The sequence below is a fragment of the Ornithorhynchus anatinus genome, chromosome 21 (genome assembly GCF_004115215.2).
Source record: "Ornithorhynchus anatinus isolate Pmale09 chromosome 21, mOrnAna1.pri.v4, whole genome shotgun sequence".
Taxonomy (NCBI): Eukaryota; Metazoa; Chordata; class Mammalia; order Monotremata; family Ornithorhynchidae; genus Ornithorhynchus; species Ornithorhynchus anatinus.
This window is the reverse complement of record NC_041748.1, coordinates 8,837,316-8,851,254: the sequence shown is the minus strand read 5'-3', so window position 1 is coordinate 8,851,254 and position 13,939 is coordinate 8,837,316. Positions and strand designations below refer to the sequence as shown.

The window sequence follows — 13,939 nt, the reverse complement described above, 5'->3', positions numbered from 1 at the left end:
GTGGAGACATCCTGGAGGCAGGAGGAGATACGAGCCTGAAGGGAGGGGGAGAGGACAGGGGCAGAGATGTAGATCTGCGTGTCATCTGCGTAGAGATGGTAGTCAAAGCCATGAGACCGAATGAGTTCACCAAGGGAGTGAGTGTAAATGGAGAACAGAAGAGGGCCAAAAACTGACCCTTGAGGAACTCCAACAGTTAAAGGATGGGAGGGGGAGGAGGTGCCTGCGAAGGAGACCGAGAATGACCGGCCAGAGAGATAAGAGAACCAGGAGAGGACGGAGTCCGGGAAGCCAAGGTGAGATAAGGTGTGGAGGAGGAGGGGATCGTCGACAGTGTCAAAGGCAGCAGAGAGGTCAAGGAGGATTAGAATGGAGTAGGAGCCATTGGATTTGGCAAGAAGGAGGTCATGGGTGACCTTTGAGAGAGCAGTCTCGGTAGAGTGGAGTGGATAGAAGCCAGACTGAAGGGAGTCCAGGAGAGAATGGGACTTAAGGAATTCCAAGCAGCGATTGTAGATGACTCGTTCTAGGATTTTGGAAAGGAAGGGTAGTAGGGAGATAGGGCAATAACTGGAAGGGGAAGTGCACTTGTGTATATAGGTACATAGCTATAATTCTATTTATTTATATTGATGCCTGTTTACTTGTTTTGATGTATGTCTCCCCTTTCTAGACTGGAAGCCTGGTGCGGGCAGGGATTGTCTTTATTTCTCAATTGTACTTTCCAAGAGCTTAGGCCAGTGCTCTACACTCAGCACTCAGTAAATACGATTGAATTAATGCTGTGAGGGCTGTCGGGTCTGTCCTCATCTCCCCTCCTACCGGGCCAGGTGTCTTCCACCATGCCTCCTCCTTCTCCACATCGGATCCACCCAACCAAAACACTCATCCATCTAGTCAGCACTGATCCTATTCCCTAAACCGTGTGGGTGGGAAATTCTCTCCCTCTCTCTCTCTCTCTCTCTCACACACACACACACACAATCTCAGCCTTAGCATCATTTTAGAGCTAAAGGGCAATTCTCACTCTCTACAGGAGGGAGGAGGGAGGTTTCCCTGGAAATCCAACTCAACAGCCCCCCCACACTGATGTCCTTGTTCTCAACGTGTTACCTTACCTTAGCCGCCGCCTATGCTCACAACCCCCCGCCCCGGGACAACCTCAAGGCACCCGCCGTCGCCTCAGACATTTGGTCACGAGCTCTGGGACTCTCTCGGCCACTAGCCGCTTGACTTTGAGTTTGATCAGGTCGGGTCGACCCCCGACCCTGGTCATCGCCTGCTTATTAACACTATTGTCTTGTATCATACTGTACCATGTTGCTATTACCGATTTCGCTTGTTATTGTTTATTGTCGTCAGTGCTGCCACCCACCACTCTGGCCTCACCAACCGCTTGACTTTGAGTTTGATCAGGTCGGCCCTTAATCAAGCCTACCCCAGACCCTGGTCAAGCCTGCTTATTAACACTGTTGTATTGTATCATACTGTATCATGTTGCTGTATTACTGATTTGGTTTGTTACTGTTTATTGTTGTCAGTGCTGCCACCCAACTCTCTGGCCTCAACATGTCCCTCCTCCCCACCTCCTCCTGCCCGCCCCTTCCTATCCTCCCCTTCCCCTTCCCCTATCTCGCTCAGCTCTTTCCCGTTCTCTCCTCTGCCTCCTCCCGCCGTCCCCTCCACCCTAGAACCCCACTTTACCAGCAATAACCCTCTTCCCCCTCCCCCTATTTCCCCCCCAAACACCCTCCTCACCCCCTCCCCCCTTCCCCACCCACGCCCCATCCCAGTCCTCCTGTCCCACCACTACCCCGTCCAGGGCCCCGCCACCTCCTTCCCATCCAAACCCTCCCCTTCCCCCGCTCTCCCCCCCCCCCTTGGACCCACAGCTACTTTCAAGTGTGGCCTCTGGAACCCCCGCTCCATTATAGTTAAACTACCTTTCGTCCATGACCTTTCCTCTCCCTCTCTCTCCTCCTCCTCGCCCTTTCAGAAACGTGGCTCACTCCCGAAAACATGGTCACCGCCACTGCTCTCTCCAGTGGAGGCCTCTCCTTCTCACACTCCCTCAGACTCACCGATAAGGGAGGAGACGTCGGCTTCCTCCTCTCACCCCGTTGCCGCTTCCGCACTATCCCTCCTCTCCCCTCCCTCTCCTTCCCCTCCTTCGAAGCCCATATAATTCGCCTCTACCACCCCCTCCAGATACTTGTCGCTGTCATCTATCGCCCTCCTGGTCCCACCTCCGACTTCTTCAACCACCTAGATCCCTTTCTCACCTTCCTTCTCTCTGCCCACTCTGATCCTCAGAGACTTCAACATCCATATGGATGTACCCGGTGACTCCTCTGCCGCCCGCCTGCTATCCCTCCTCGACTCTGTCGAGCTCCTGCTCCATCATACCGCGCCCACTCACCGACTAGGTCACACCCTCGATCTCGTCATCTCCTACCGCTGCACTATCTCCTCCCTCACCAACTCTGAAATCCCTCTCTCTGACCATATCCTTCTCACCTGCCTCATCTCTCACACTCCCTCCCCCTGCAAATCTTTGCTACTGCCTCACAGAGACCTCCGCTCTCTTGATCCCATCCATCTTTCCAAAAGCATCTCTCCTCACCTTGCCGCCCTGTCCTCACTTCTCACTCTCGATGATCAGGTCTCCGCTCTCAACTCCACCCTCTCTATTCATCTCAACTCTCTCACCCCCCTTTCCCTCTGCTGCTCTTGCTCCACTAACCCACAGCCCTGGATCACCTCCTCTGTCCACCTCCTACGCTCCTATGCTCGAGCTGCTGAGCGCTGCTGGCGAAAGTGCAAGCACCAAACTGACCTCACACACTTCAAATTTATCCTTTCCTGCCGTAACTCTGCCCTCTCCTCCACCAGGCAAAACTTCTTCTCCTCCCTCATCGACACCCATGCCCGTCACCCCCACCAATTGTTCCAGACCTTTAACTCTCTCCTTAGGCCCCCTGTTCCTCCCCCTCCCCCATCTCTCACCCCCAATGATCTGGCCACCTACTTCATCCCAAAAATCAACACAATCAGGTCTGAGCTCCCCAAAGTCACCCCTCCGCCTCTCCCCTCTCCCCCACCAACCCTCTCCCCTACTTTTCCATCCTTCCCTCCAGTATCCTCAGAGGAGATCTCCTCCCTCCTCGCAAGTGCCACCCCCTCCACCTGCGCCTCGGACCCCATTCCCTCTCACCTTATTAAAACCATCGCCCCTGCCCTCCTCCCTTCCTTAACTTCTATTTTTAACCACTCAATCTCCAATGGCTCCTTCCCCTCTGCCTTCAAACATGCCCACGTCTCCCCCATCCTAAAAAAACCCGCTCTTGACCCCACTTCCCCCTCCAGTTATCGCCTTACTACCCTTCCTTTCCAAAATCCTAGAACGAGTCGTCTACAATTGCTGCTTAGAATTCCTTAACTCCCATTCTCTCCTGGACCCCTCCAATCTGGCTACCGTCCCCTCCACTCTACCGAGACTGCTCTAAGGTCACCCATGACCTTCTTGCTAATCCAATGGCTCCTACTCCATTCTAATCCTCCTTGACCTCTCTGCTGCCTTTGACACTGTCGACCATCCCCTCCTCCTCCATACCTTATCTCACCTTGGCTTCACGGACTCCGTCCTATCCTGGTTCTCCTCTTATCTCTCTGGCCGGTCATTCTCAGTCTCCTTCGCAGGCACCTCCTCCCCCTCCCATCCTTTGACTGTTGGAGTTCCTCAAGGGTCAGTTCTTGGCCCTCTTCTGTTCTCCATTTACACTCACTCCCTTGGTGAACTCATTCGCTCTCACGGTTTGACTATCATGTCCACGCCTGCAATCTCGGTGTCATCCTTGACTCGTCTCTCTCGTTCACCCCACACATCCTATCCGTAACCAAGACCTGCCGGTTTCACCTTTACAATATCGCCAAGATACACCCTTTCCTCTCCACCCAAACGGCTACCTTACTGCTACGGGCTCTTGTTATATCCCGGCTAGACTACCGTGTCAGCCTTATCTCTGATCTACCTTCCTCCTCTCTCGCCCCGCTCCAGTCTATTCTTCACTCCGCTGCCCGGCTCATCTTCCTGCAGAAACGATCTGGGCATGTCACTCCCCTTCTTAAACACCTCCAGTGGTTGCCTATCAACCTCCGCTCCAAACAAAAACTCCTCACTCTAGGCTTCGAGGCTCTCCATCACCTTGTCCCTTCCTACCTCTCCTCCCTTCTCTCTTTCTACTGCCCACCCCACACGCTCCGCTCCTCTGCCGCCCACCTCCTCACCATCCCTCAGTCTCGCCTATCCCGCCGTCGACCCCTGGGCCACGTCCTCCCGCGGTCCTGGAACGCCCTCCCTCCTCACCTCCGCCAAACTGATTCTCTTCTCCTCTTCAAAACCCTACTTAAAACTCACCTCCTCCAAGAGGCCTTCCCAGACTGAGCTCCCCTTCTCCCTCTACTCCCTCTACCACCCCCCTTCACCTCTCCGCAGCTTAACCCTCTTTTCCCCCCACTTCCCTCTGCTCCTCCCCCTCTCCCTTCCCATTCCCTCAGCACTGTACTCGTCTGCTCAACTGTATTTATTTTCATTACCCTATTTATTTTGTTAATGAAATGTACATCGCCTTGATTCTATTTAGTTGCCATTGTTTTTGAGATGTTCTTCCCCTTGACTCTATTTATTGCCATTGTTTTTGTCTGCCTGTCTCCTCCGATTAGACTGTAAGCCCGTCAAATGGCAGGGACTATCTGTTGCCGACTTGTTCATTCCAAGCGCTTAGTACAGTGCTCTGCACATAGTAAGCGCTCAATAAATACTATTGAATGAATGAATGAACTAAGTGCTTGAAAAGTACATCAACTTCCACACTGTAATCACTTATCCACACAGCCCTTTCTTCTTACCTCTCTAGCCTGCTTAAGTGTACTTCCCTCTCAACTCTCCCACCTGTGTCTGTCTGCTCCCCTGGAGGAAAGACCTGCCCTCCCTCCTCCCACACATGGGTGGATCCAGCCCCGGCGAACCACTTCTTCCATCCCCGATGATGTGTGGAGCAGCAGGGGCATCATCGAGCTTTCTGTCAGGATCCCCTCACCTCTTAAAACTTCCTTTTGCCTTCCTAGCCGGCCTGCAAAATTGGACAGAGTCAACTGCCCTACCACATTCTGTGCTATATGTGCAAACTGGCCCTGAGCCTCCACTCCCTCGGCAGGACTGTTGCTGGCTCTGGAGTCAAGAAGTCTGCCGACAAATGCCTGCTCCCTTCAGACATGCATGTCCTGGGCTGTGGGGGTCCCAGGAATCTGCAACAGAAGTTCAGAGAGGCAGCGTGACCTAATGGAAGGTGCACAGGCCTGGAAGTCAGGAGACCTGGTTTCTAAGCCTTACTTCCTAAGCCCAACGGCCCCCACTCCAGCCCACCTGTGCACCCCCCCCCTCCTGCTGCAGCCCACCTGTGCATGCCCCGCTCCTCTTAATTCTTAATTCCCCCTCCAGCCAGTAGGCTGCATTATTTTGGGCAAACCACTTTTTTTTTTTATGGTTCTCAAGTACGTACTCTGTGCCAGGCCCTGTTCTAAGTGCTGGGGAAGATACAAGGTAATCAGGGTGGACACAGTTCCACTTGGGGCTCAGAGTCTTAATCCGCATTTTACAGGTGAGGTAACTGAGGCACAGAGAAGTAAAATGGCTTGCCTAAGGTCACAAGAGCAGACAAGTGGCAGAACTGTATTTAGAACCCAGATCCTTCTGACTCCCAGGCTACTGCTCTGCCCACTTGGCCACACTGCTCCTCTAGCCTCACTTCTATGTGCTGCAGTTTCTGTAAATTAGGAATTCAATACCCATTCTCTCTTCCCTCTTTACCTGAGACCCATAAGGGACAGGGACTGTGTCCAATCTGGTTGCATTGTATCAGCACAGTACTTGACATGCAAATGCTAAAACACCACAGATATTATTGTTGGCTTCATTTAGGGTTTGTTTCCTCAGCAGGAACGATAACTTCAGGCACAGCCCCTTACCTGCAATAGCTAACTGGGTCACGAAGAAGGTCATGCGGGATTTCCGCTTCCTCTTCCAGGTAGAGAACAGGACGATGGAATTTCCAATTACTGTCACGACAAAGAGAATCCACAGGGTGACCAGCTGCTCCGTCTAAAAGGAGCAAAGAAACACAGTGAGGATGGAAGAGGTGGGGAGCAAGGCAGTTCAGGACAAGTGAGACCCCAATTAATCAGTGGTATTTATTGAGCAATATCTGTGTCCAGAGCACTTGGGAGAGAATAGACATGATGGTAGACACGTTCCCTTCCCACAAAGAATTTATAGTCTAGAGGAGTTCCTAATCAGGATAGTCATTCCGGGGAAAGTCTTAGTCCAGTAAACCAAGATAGAGGAGTTTGAGCCTCAAATCTTGTTAATGTCATCTAATCTGGTCCCAGAACAGAGGGTCTCCACCAGCTGCCACTTCAGCCCTGTGACAATCCGAGTCTGCTCTCCCCTCAGAAGAGAGGGCTGATTTTGAAAAAACTTTTAAAGGGTATTTGTCAAGCACTTACTATGTTCCAGGCACTGTACTAAGAACACACAAGATAATCAGGCAGGACACAGTCCATGTCCCATGTGGAGCTCCACAGTCAGTCCCCATTTTGCAGATGAGGGAAGTGAGGCACATAAAAGTGAAGTGACTTGCCCAAGGTTTAAACTCAGATCTTCAACTGTCAACCCCAAGCTCTTTCCACTAGGCCATCTACATTAGCTCTACCAAGTCATCCTCATACTATAAAAAACCCTTTTGATTCCACATCCCCCTCTGGCAGTCATCCCCTTCTCCTACCTCTCACTCCTGTCCATGTCCTCAAACCAATGATCAATGCCTGCTGCCTTCACTTCCTTTCCCCAGAAGTTCTTCTCTACCTACTACCTCACATTTCTCCTACTTTCACTGCAACCAGACCCACCCTATCGAGGGTCACCAACGACCTCCTCCTAGCTGTGGTCTTCCTCAACTTATTGGCCAATGTGGCTACTGTTGACCTCTCTCCACTCTTAGAAATTCTTGGACTTCACTGCCTGCTTTTCCCACCTCTGTACTGCTCCTCCGTCTCATCTGCTGGCTCTTCTTCTACCTCTAATTCCTAACTCTAGGCATGCACAGGCTGTGTTCTGGGTCCCCTTCTCTGCTTGCTCCACAGACAGTTGCTCAAAGAGCTCACCATCTCACATGATTCCAGTTCCCACCTTTATGGGGATGATTTCCAGATTTACCTCAACTGCCCAGCCTCCATCCTGGTAAAAAAAATCTGACCCTTACAGTCTAGTCTAAGACCTATTTGAATGTCACCTAAATTCTTATCTCCACCCATCCTCCGTATACTCCAAGCACTTAGTACAGTGCTCTGCACATAGTAAGCGCTCAATAAACACTATTAAATGAATGCCACCTGCTTGCTGTATGTCCTTGGGCTAGTCACTTACCATTTTTAAAAAAGTGAATTGTTAATTGCTTCATAGAAGTTAATCAGGTCAGACACAGTCCCTGTTCCACATGGGGTTTCCAAGCTAAGTAGGAGAGAGAACAGGAATTGAATCCCTGCTTTACAGATGAGGAAAATGAGGCACAGAAAAGTTAAGTCACCCAGCAAACAGTTGGAGGAGCCAGTATTAGAACCCAGGTCCTCTTACTCCCAGGTCTGTGCTCTTTCCACTAGGCCACCCAGCTCCTCAACTTCTCTGGGCTTCAAGTTTCTTATCTTTAAAATGGGGATTAAATTCCAGTTCTTCCTACTTATACCATGAGGGGCAGAAACTGCTTCCAACCTTTTTGTACCTACCCCACCGCTTCGCATGGTGTTTGACCCATAATAAAGCACTTGACCATTACCACTATTATTACTATTGAGCAGGATTTCCGCTTCTTCCGCAGGAAGACCAAGATAATGGAATTTCCACCAATTGTAATTAAAAAGAGACTCTACAAATCCTCTTTGGAAGCAGCATGGCCTAGTGGAAAGAGCATAGGCCTGGGAGCCAGGGGACCTGGGTTCTAATCCCAGCTCTGCCACTTGCCTGTGAGACCTTGGGCAGGTCACGACTTCTCTGTGCCTCAGTTTCCTCAACTTCAAAATGGGAATTCAATACTTGTTCTCCCTCCTACTCAGACTGTGAGCCCCACATGGGACCGGGAATGGGTCCGATTAACTTATATCTACCCCAGCACTTGACACATAATAAGCACATAAGTGCTTAACCAATAAACTACAAAAACAAATGAACAAAAAGAGAATGTACTCCTGCTGCTCCTTACACATCTGCTCTCTTCATGTCCTGCTCCCAAACCTGGGCTTTTTCTCCCCACCATCCCCACAAGCCAACCTCCGAGACTGGGTGGTGGCAGCCAGGTTTTTCCTCTTCATCCCTAGACTTTCCTGACCATCCTGTGGGCACCGCAGCCATTGCTGCTCATCTGTCTCCTCCCTGCACTACCTGTGCTCCCCAAATCCAAGGTTAGCCGGCATTTCCAATCTGGCAATCCCGCCCAGAGGAACAGGGAGTTGGGGGCACCCTATGTGCCTCCCCCCTTCCACTTGGGGTGGCACAGGACCAATCAAATCCCCAAATGAGTTTGTCATAATCTGATTGGAATTTAAAACTGGCCAGCTGAGTCAAGGTGCTAGATCTCAGGGCTCGGCCTTGGCCCGGGCCGACTGTAGTCTCATTCCCATCCAGGCTGCCTGCGTTCATGTTGGCCTTGGCTTCCAGGCTGTAATGAACTGGACCCAGATACCATAGTGGGCAATAGAATGACCTCTGGCTGCTCCCAGAGCTTAGGCCAAGGGCATCTGATTTAAATCAGCCAGCCTCTAAATTGTCAAGTTCATTTTCACCCTCCAAAGATCCACAGTGGTGAGAAGCATGGCTGGCAATCCTCCCCATTTAAGAATGGGCCCCACTGGACATCCCAGACTGAGAAGGCTCAGCAGTTGGCAGGCTTTGTCTTTTGAGCATTTCAGCCCAGAGCTTCAGGGAATTGATTTGTCTGCATGTCCTTCCTCCTGAGCCTGGGAATTGGGTGTCTGAAATTGAAGAGCTTCTGTTGTATGCAAGTGTATCCATGCACATCTAATCCCCCTCCACATCTGTTCACCAGTGTACCCGCTGCTCCCCACCAGACTCAGCAGCAAGCACTTGAGTTGCCAGAGTGTTCCCATAATGTCTGGAGACATCACCAGCTATACCACAACTTCCAGGAAACATCCTAAGCCATAATCATAGCAGCAGGGGGGAGGGGCGGTGAAAGGGGAGGTTACCACTGTGAGTAAAGAGGTATCATCATCACCCAGGAAATGTGACCCTCCTGCCTTACCTCACTACTCTACTACAACCCAGCCTTCACACTTCACTCCTCTAACGTCAACCTTCTCACTGCACCTTGATCTCGTCCATCTCACTGTCACCCCCTCATTCTGCCTCTGAACTGGAATACCGCCCCCTCTTCAAATCTGACAATTTATCTCCAACTTCTTCAATGCCTTATTGAAGACATATCTCCTTTCCTTTTCTCCCTCTCCCTTCTATATTGCCCTGACTTGCTCCCTTTATTCATCCCCCCCGCCCAGCCCCACAGCACTTACATCCATATCTGTAATCCATATTTGGATTGATGGGGGGTTATATTTATGATGGTGACCTTGTGTCAAAGAATGGATTTTTTCAGTGATATAACAAGCTGATCTGCATAATCATTCTACAGGCACTTTGAGGACTGAGATAGCTGCTGTTGTCAAGTATGCAGACAATACTTTAAAAGGATTTGCACCTCTACACTGTAAACTCATTGTGGTTAGGGAATATGTCTGTTTATTGTTGTATTGTACTCTCTCATGCATTTAGTACAGTGCTCTGCACACAGTAAGCACTCAACAAATGTGATTGAATGAATGAATGTCTCATCCACCTCTCCCCCTGCAAACTGCTGGGGCTGTTGGGCACCACCTCCCCAGTCAGGAGGGAGATCAGAGGCTGAGGCCTGTGACCATCCCATCTACCGGTGTGTCTGGTTCTAGCACCTGAAATGCCCTCAAGCTGGTGCTAGGTCATTACTTCAATTCACCATTGTAGTGGTCTTGGGGCTTCTTTATTAGAGTATGTGGGGTCAGGGGATGGTGGGGAGATGATTCCTTATCAAACAGAAATTAGTCTGAGTCCCCAGTTCTGGAACCAACCTTCACAACATTACTAAAATCCATCCTTTCCTTCCATCCAAACTACTTTGTTACTCCAAGCACTTATCCTATCCCATCTTGACAACTGCATTAGCCTCTTTGCTGACCTCCATGCCTTATGTCCTTCCCCACTCCAGTCCATATATCATTCTATTGCCAGGACCATTTTTCAAAATGCAGTCCACATTTCTTCATTCCTTAAGAACCTCCAGTGGTTGTTCATCCAGCTCGGCATCAAAAAAAAACTCCTTACCATCAACTTTAAAGCACTCAATAATAATAATCATCATTGTGGTATTTGTCAAGCATTTACTCTGTGCCAAGCACTCTAAGCACTGGGATAGATACAAGTTAATCAGGTTGGACACAGTCCCTGCCCCACATGGGGCTCTCACTCTTAATCCCCATTTTACAGATGAGGCACAGAGAGGTTAAGTGACTTGTCCAAGGGCACACAGTATACACATGGTGGAGTCAAGATTAGAACCCAGGTCCTTCTGACTCCCAGGCCCATACTCTATCCACTAAGCCATGCTGCTTCCCTTCCCTCAATCACTTTGCCCACTCCTACCTTAGCTCGCCACTTCTCTACAACAACCCAGCCTGCGCACTTCACTCCTCTAATGCTGACCTACTCCCTCTACTTCCATCTAGAGAAGAGCTCAATGCTGACCCCTCATCCATGTCCTGCCTCTGGTCTGGAACTCCCTCCCTGACATATCTGACAGACCATCACTCTCCTCACTTTTAATGGCTTATTAAAATCTCGTGTCTTCCAAGAGGCTTCCCCAACTAAGCCCTCATTTCCTTTTCTCCCACTCCCTTCCGCATCACCCTTGCACTTGGATTTTCACTCATTTACCCCTCCCTCAGTCCCACAGCACTTATGTATACATCTGTAATTTAATATTGTCTTCCCCTCTAGACTGTAACCTTCTCGTGGCCAGGTAACCTGTCCACCAACTCTGTTATATGTTCTCTCAAGTACTTAGAGTACGGTGTGATTGTGTAGCGTGTGGGAGAGTGTTCCTTATTAAACAGAAATGAGCCTGATCCAGTCCCCAAGCCTACTTGCACCAGGGAACCATGTAACTGTCTCAGCTTCCTGGAAAACAAACTCTTAACATTAGTGATGAATAGTTGGGAAGTCTGCAAAACATCCAAAGCAGCAGGGAGCTTCCAATTCCACTTGCTTACCCCATGGTACACAAGAGCCACCTGCAATTTAAGTACACTCCTTAGGACAAGCGGGTATCTTCAGAGGTCATCAAGGCCACCCCCCGGCCCCTAAAACTCTACTTGGAGAGTATCTTAGTCCTAGTGCAGAAAGAGTTGTCCAAGTCCACCTAGTCGGCCCTCACCTTGCCTAGAATCACCTCACCAACTCAACAGTACTCACCACTCAACATTTAGAGACTCACTCCTGGTTGTTTCCCCAGCATGTGCAAATAATACTAATCATCGGTAATTGTGGTGTCCACTGAGCCTTTTCCACCTGCCAAGCACTGGGACTGATGAAAGGTAATTAGATCAGACAGTCCCTGACCCACATGGGGCTCACAGTCTATGGAGGTGTAACAACAGGGATAAATGTCAGGTCAGAGTGCAATGGCAGAAGTTGCTGACTGACCTTAGGGACCGTGGTCTTAATGCCTGTTCTCACTCACAAAAACCAAGCCTTGGCCAAGCCTCTTCTTCCTCTTCCCTGGACTGAGGTCTTACCAACGACCCCGAGAAAGGCAGTGTATGCATGCGACTGTGAATCTGTTTCTACCACAGACAGTGGGGTTTGCTGCAAAACTGGAAAGTTTGTTTTTTCTAGACAACAGTAAATGGAGACACCTGCCTCCCTTTCCCCTTCCGCCCCGCACCTTAGTGCTGTACAACCACTATGACGCTGGATCGAGCAGTCTCCAGCCCAAAGAGGACACCATCAGCCCTATTTTTTCCTGTGACTTTAAGCAGCAGTCTCTGAAATCTTTTCTAAAGGTAGATCAACTAGTGGCATTTTTTGAGAGCTAGTACGGTTGGCACTGTACTAGTCGCTTGGGAGAGTGCTCTACAGAATTGGTAGAGCCAAACTCTAACCCCCAAGGAGCTTAAAGACATTACAAATCATTGACATTGTAAATCCAGGACTCTATCAGCTAGAACCAAATAACAGCCCCCTTCCCAAGACAGGGCAGGGCTGGCTGGACCTGTCTTAGTGCCCGATTATTTCACGCCACTAATGCCAACCTTCTCGCTGTACCTCGACCTCATCTATCTCACCGCCACCCACATCCTACATCTGGCCTGGAATGCCCTACCTCCTCATATCCAACAGACAATTACTCTCTCCCCTTTCAAAGTCTTAGATTAAGGCACATCTCCTCCAAGAGGCCTTCCCTGACTAAGCCTTCCTTTCTTCTTCTCCCACTCCCTCCTACATCTCCCTGACTTGTTCCCCTCATTCACCACCCCTACCCCCAGAGCACGTATGTACATTATCTGCAATTTATTTATATTAATATCTGTCTACCCCCCCCAGACTGTAAGCACATTGTGGGCAGGGAACGTGTTGGTTTATTGTTCTGTTGTATTCACCCAAGGCCGTAGTAGAGTTCTCTGCACATAGTAAGCGCTCAGTAAATACAATTAGTTGACTGGCCCTTGGAAGCCCTCCCTTTCTGAATGGCCCTCTTTTGGCTGGGCAGCAGCCCCTAAGAGAGTTTTCTTTCTCACCATCTCGCTTGTCCCGCTTAGAGGTCCGAAGCCCGCACAGAAAGTGAGGCGCGGAGCTTGGGGTGGTGCCAGCAAGAACCAGCACTCCCGCTACACCCCAATACACAGACACATGCTGACCCCCAAATGCCCCCAGCTCGGGTGGCAGCTCCTCTCCCGCTCCCTCCTCAAGTTTCATCTCATCTTAAACTTTCCCCGCTGGACACTTTCATATGCACACTTCCATTCATCCGATCGCATTTATTGAGCGCTTACCGTGGGCGGAACCCTGTGCTAAGGGACTGGGAAAACACAACAATAATGAGAGTCAATCCATTCATTCATCCAATCGTATTTATGGAGCGTTTACTGTGTGCGCAGCCCTGGACTACGCGCTTGAAAAGTACAATTCGGCCCCAAAATAGAGATCGACCCTACCCCACAACGAGTTCACAGCCTAGAAGGGGGGAAGACAGACAGCAGGGCAAGTCAAGAAGCATCGAAATCAATAAAAGGGAGGCGAGTAGGCGGTAAATGCGAATGGCTAAGTGAAGGGATGAGCCGGCAGGCCAGGGGGGGCCGGTCCCGGGGGGGGAAGCCGCTTCCCCCTGTCGTCTGTCGCGCCAGTCGCGCCTGTCGGCGCCGTCCCTACCTTGAAGGCGGCATAGACGGAGGTGGGGGCGTGTGGCCGGTCCCGGGGCTGGGGGGCGGCGGTGGCGGCGGTGGGTGGGCAGGGCCCCGCCGAGGGCTGCGGGCGGCCCGGGCCGGCGCTGCTCCACGCGGGCATGCCTGGCCTGGCTCCTCGGCGCCCTGCCCGGGGCTGCCACCCTGCCGGCGGCTCCGGCTCCACTGCCCGCCCCCCGCCCAGCCTCTGCCAGCCCACCTGGGCACCGCCCCCGGCCCAGCCTCCTCCAGCCCACTTGAGCACGCCCCGCTCCCCCTAAGCCCCTCTCCAGCCCACCTGTGCGCGCCCCGCTCCCCTCAACGCCCCCTCCAGCCCACCTGT

The 13,939-nt window shown here is 51.1% G+C and overlaps 1 protein-coding gene across 1 annotated transcript in view; it reads right to left on the bottom strand.

The window, feature by feature from the left end:
* The window catches only part of NPSR1 (neuropeptide S receptor 1), a 51,759-nt gene extending 38,039 nt beyond the window's left edge, over window positions 1–13,720 (bottom strand). The window contains 2 exon segments of the mRNA XM_039910075.1: window positions 6,028–6,163; window positions 13,586–13,720. Coding sequence (XP_039766009.1) covers window positions 6,028–6,163; window positions 13,586–13,720 — 271 coding nt within the window.
* Window positions 13,721–13,939: the final 219 nt, after the last annotated feature.